Here is a 390-nt window from a genome sequence, read left to right as displayed (position 1 = left end):
CCATTTGAATTTGTAAGAGTGTTACGTCAATAATTCAGCAGTAGCAGATGTTGCAAGTGACAAATAACCCCGTTGATGATGATAACCATGAAAATTGATAATTTTATGCTACCATTTAAATGCACGCGCGATTAAACGATTGGCACCAGATAACCACACCTCTCCCCCCTCTTTCCCCCTCTCCCCCCTCCCCCTCTCGCACGACAGGAACCTGGGCACCTTGGCAGTGTATGTGGTGCTGATCAAGCTGACTTACCACGCGCTCTTCGTGGCCCCTCGTCAGCACGCCCAGGTCATCGTCATGGTAGGTCATCCCCTTCCTGCTGTGTTGGTATGGTAGCTGCATGGTTGTTGTTGTTGTTATATGACATATACTAAATTAGTTATTTG

At 47.2% G+C, this 390-nt stretch overlaps 1 protein-coding gene across 1 annotated transcript in view; it reads left to right on the top strand.

Moving 5' to 3' along the window:
- LOC119585654 (protein O-mannosyl-transferase Tmtc3-like) overlaps window positions 1–390 on the top strand; it is a gene marked incomplete at both ends in the record, with an annotated part of 116247 nt that overhangs the window by 95249 nt on the left and 20608 nt on the right. The window contains 1 exon segment of the mRNA XM_037934330.1: window positions 208–304. Coding sequence (XP_037790258.1) covers window positions 208–304 — 97 coding nt within the window.

The sequence above is a fragment of the Penaeus monodon genome, chromosome 20 (genome assembly GCF_015228065.2).
Source record: "Penaeus monodon isolate SGIC_2016 chromosome 20, NSTDA_Pmon_1, whole genome shotgun sequence".
Classification (NCBI taxonomy): Eukaryota; Metazoa; Arthropoda; class Malacostraca; order Decapoda; family Penaeidae; genus Penaeus; species Penaeus monodon.
The sequence above is the reverse complement of the archived record's forward strand: the minus strand, read 5'-3'. Positions and strand labels throughout refer to the sequence as shown.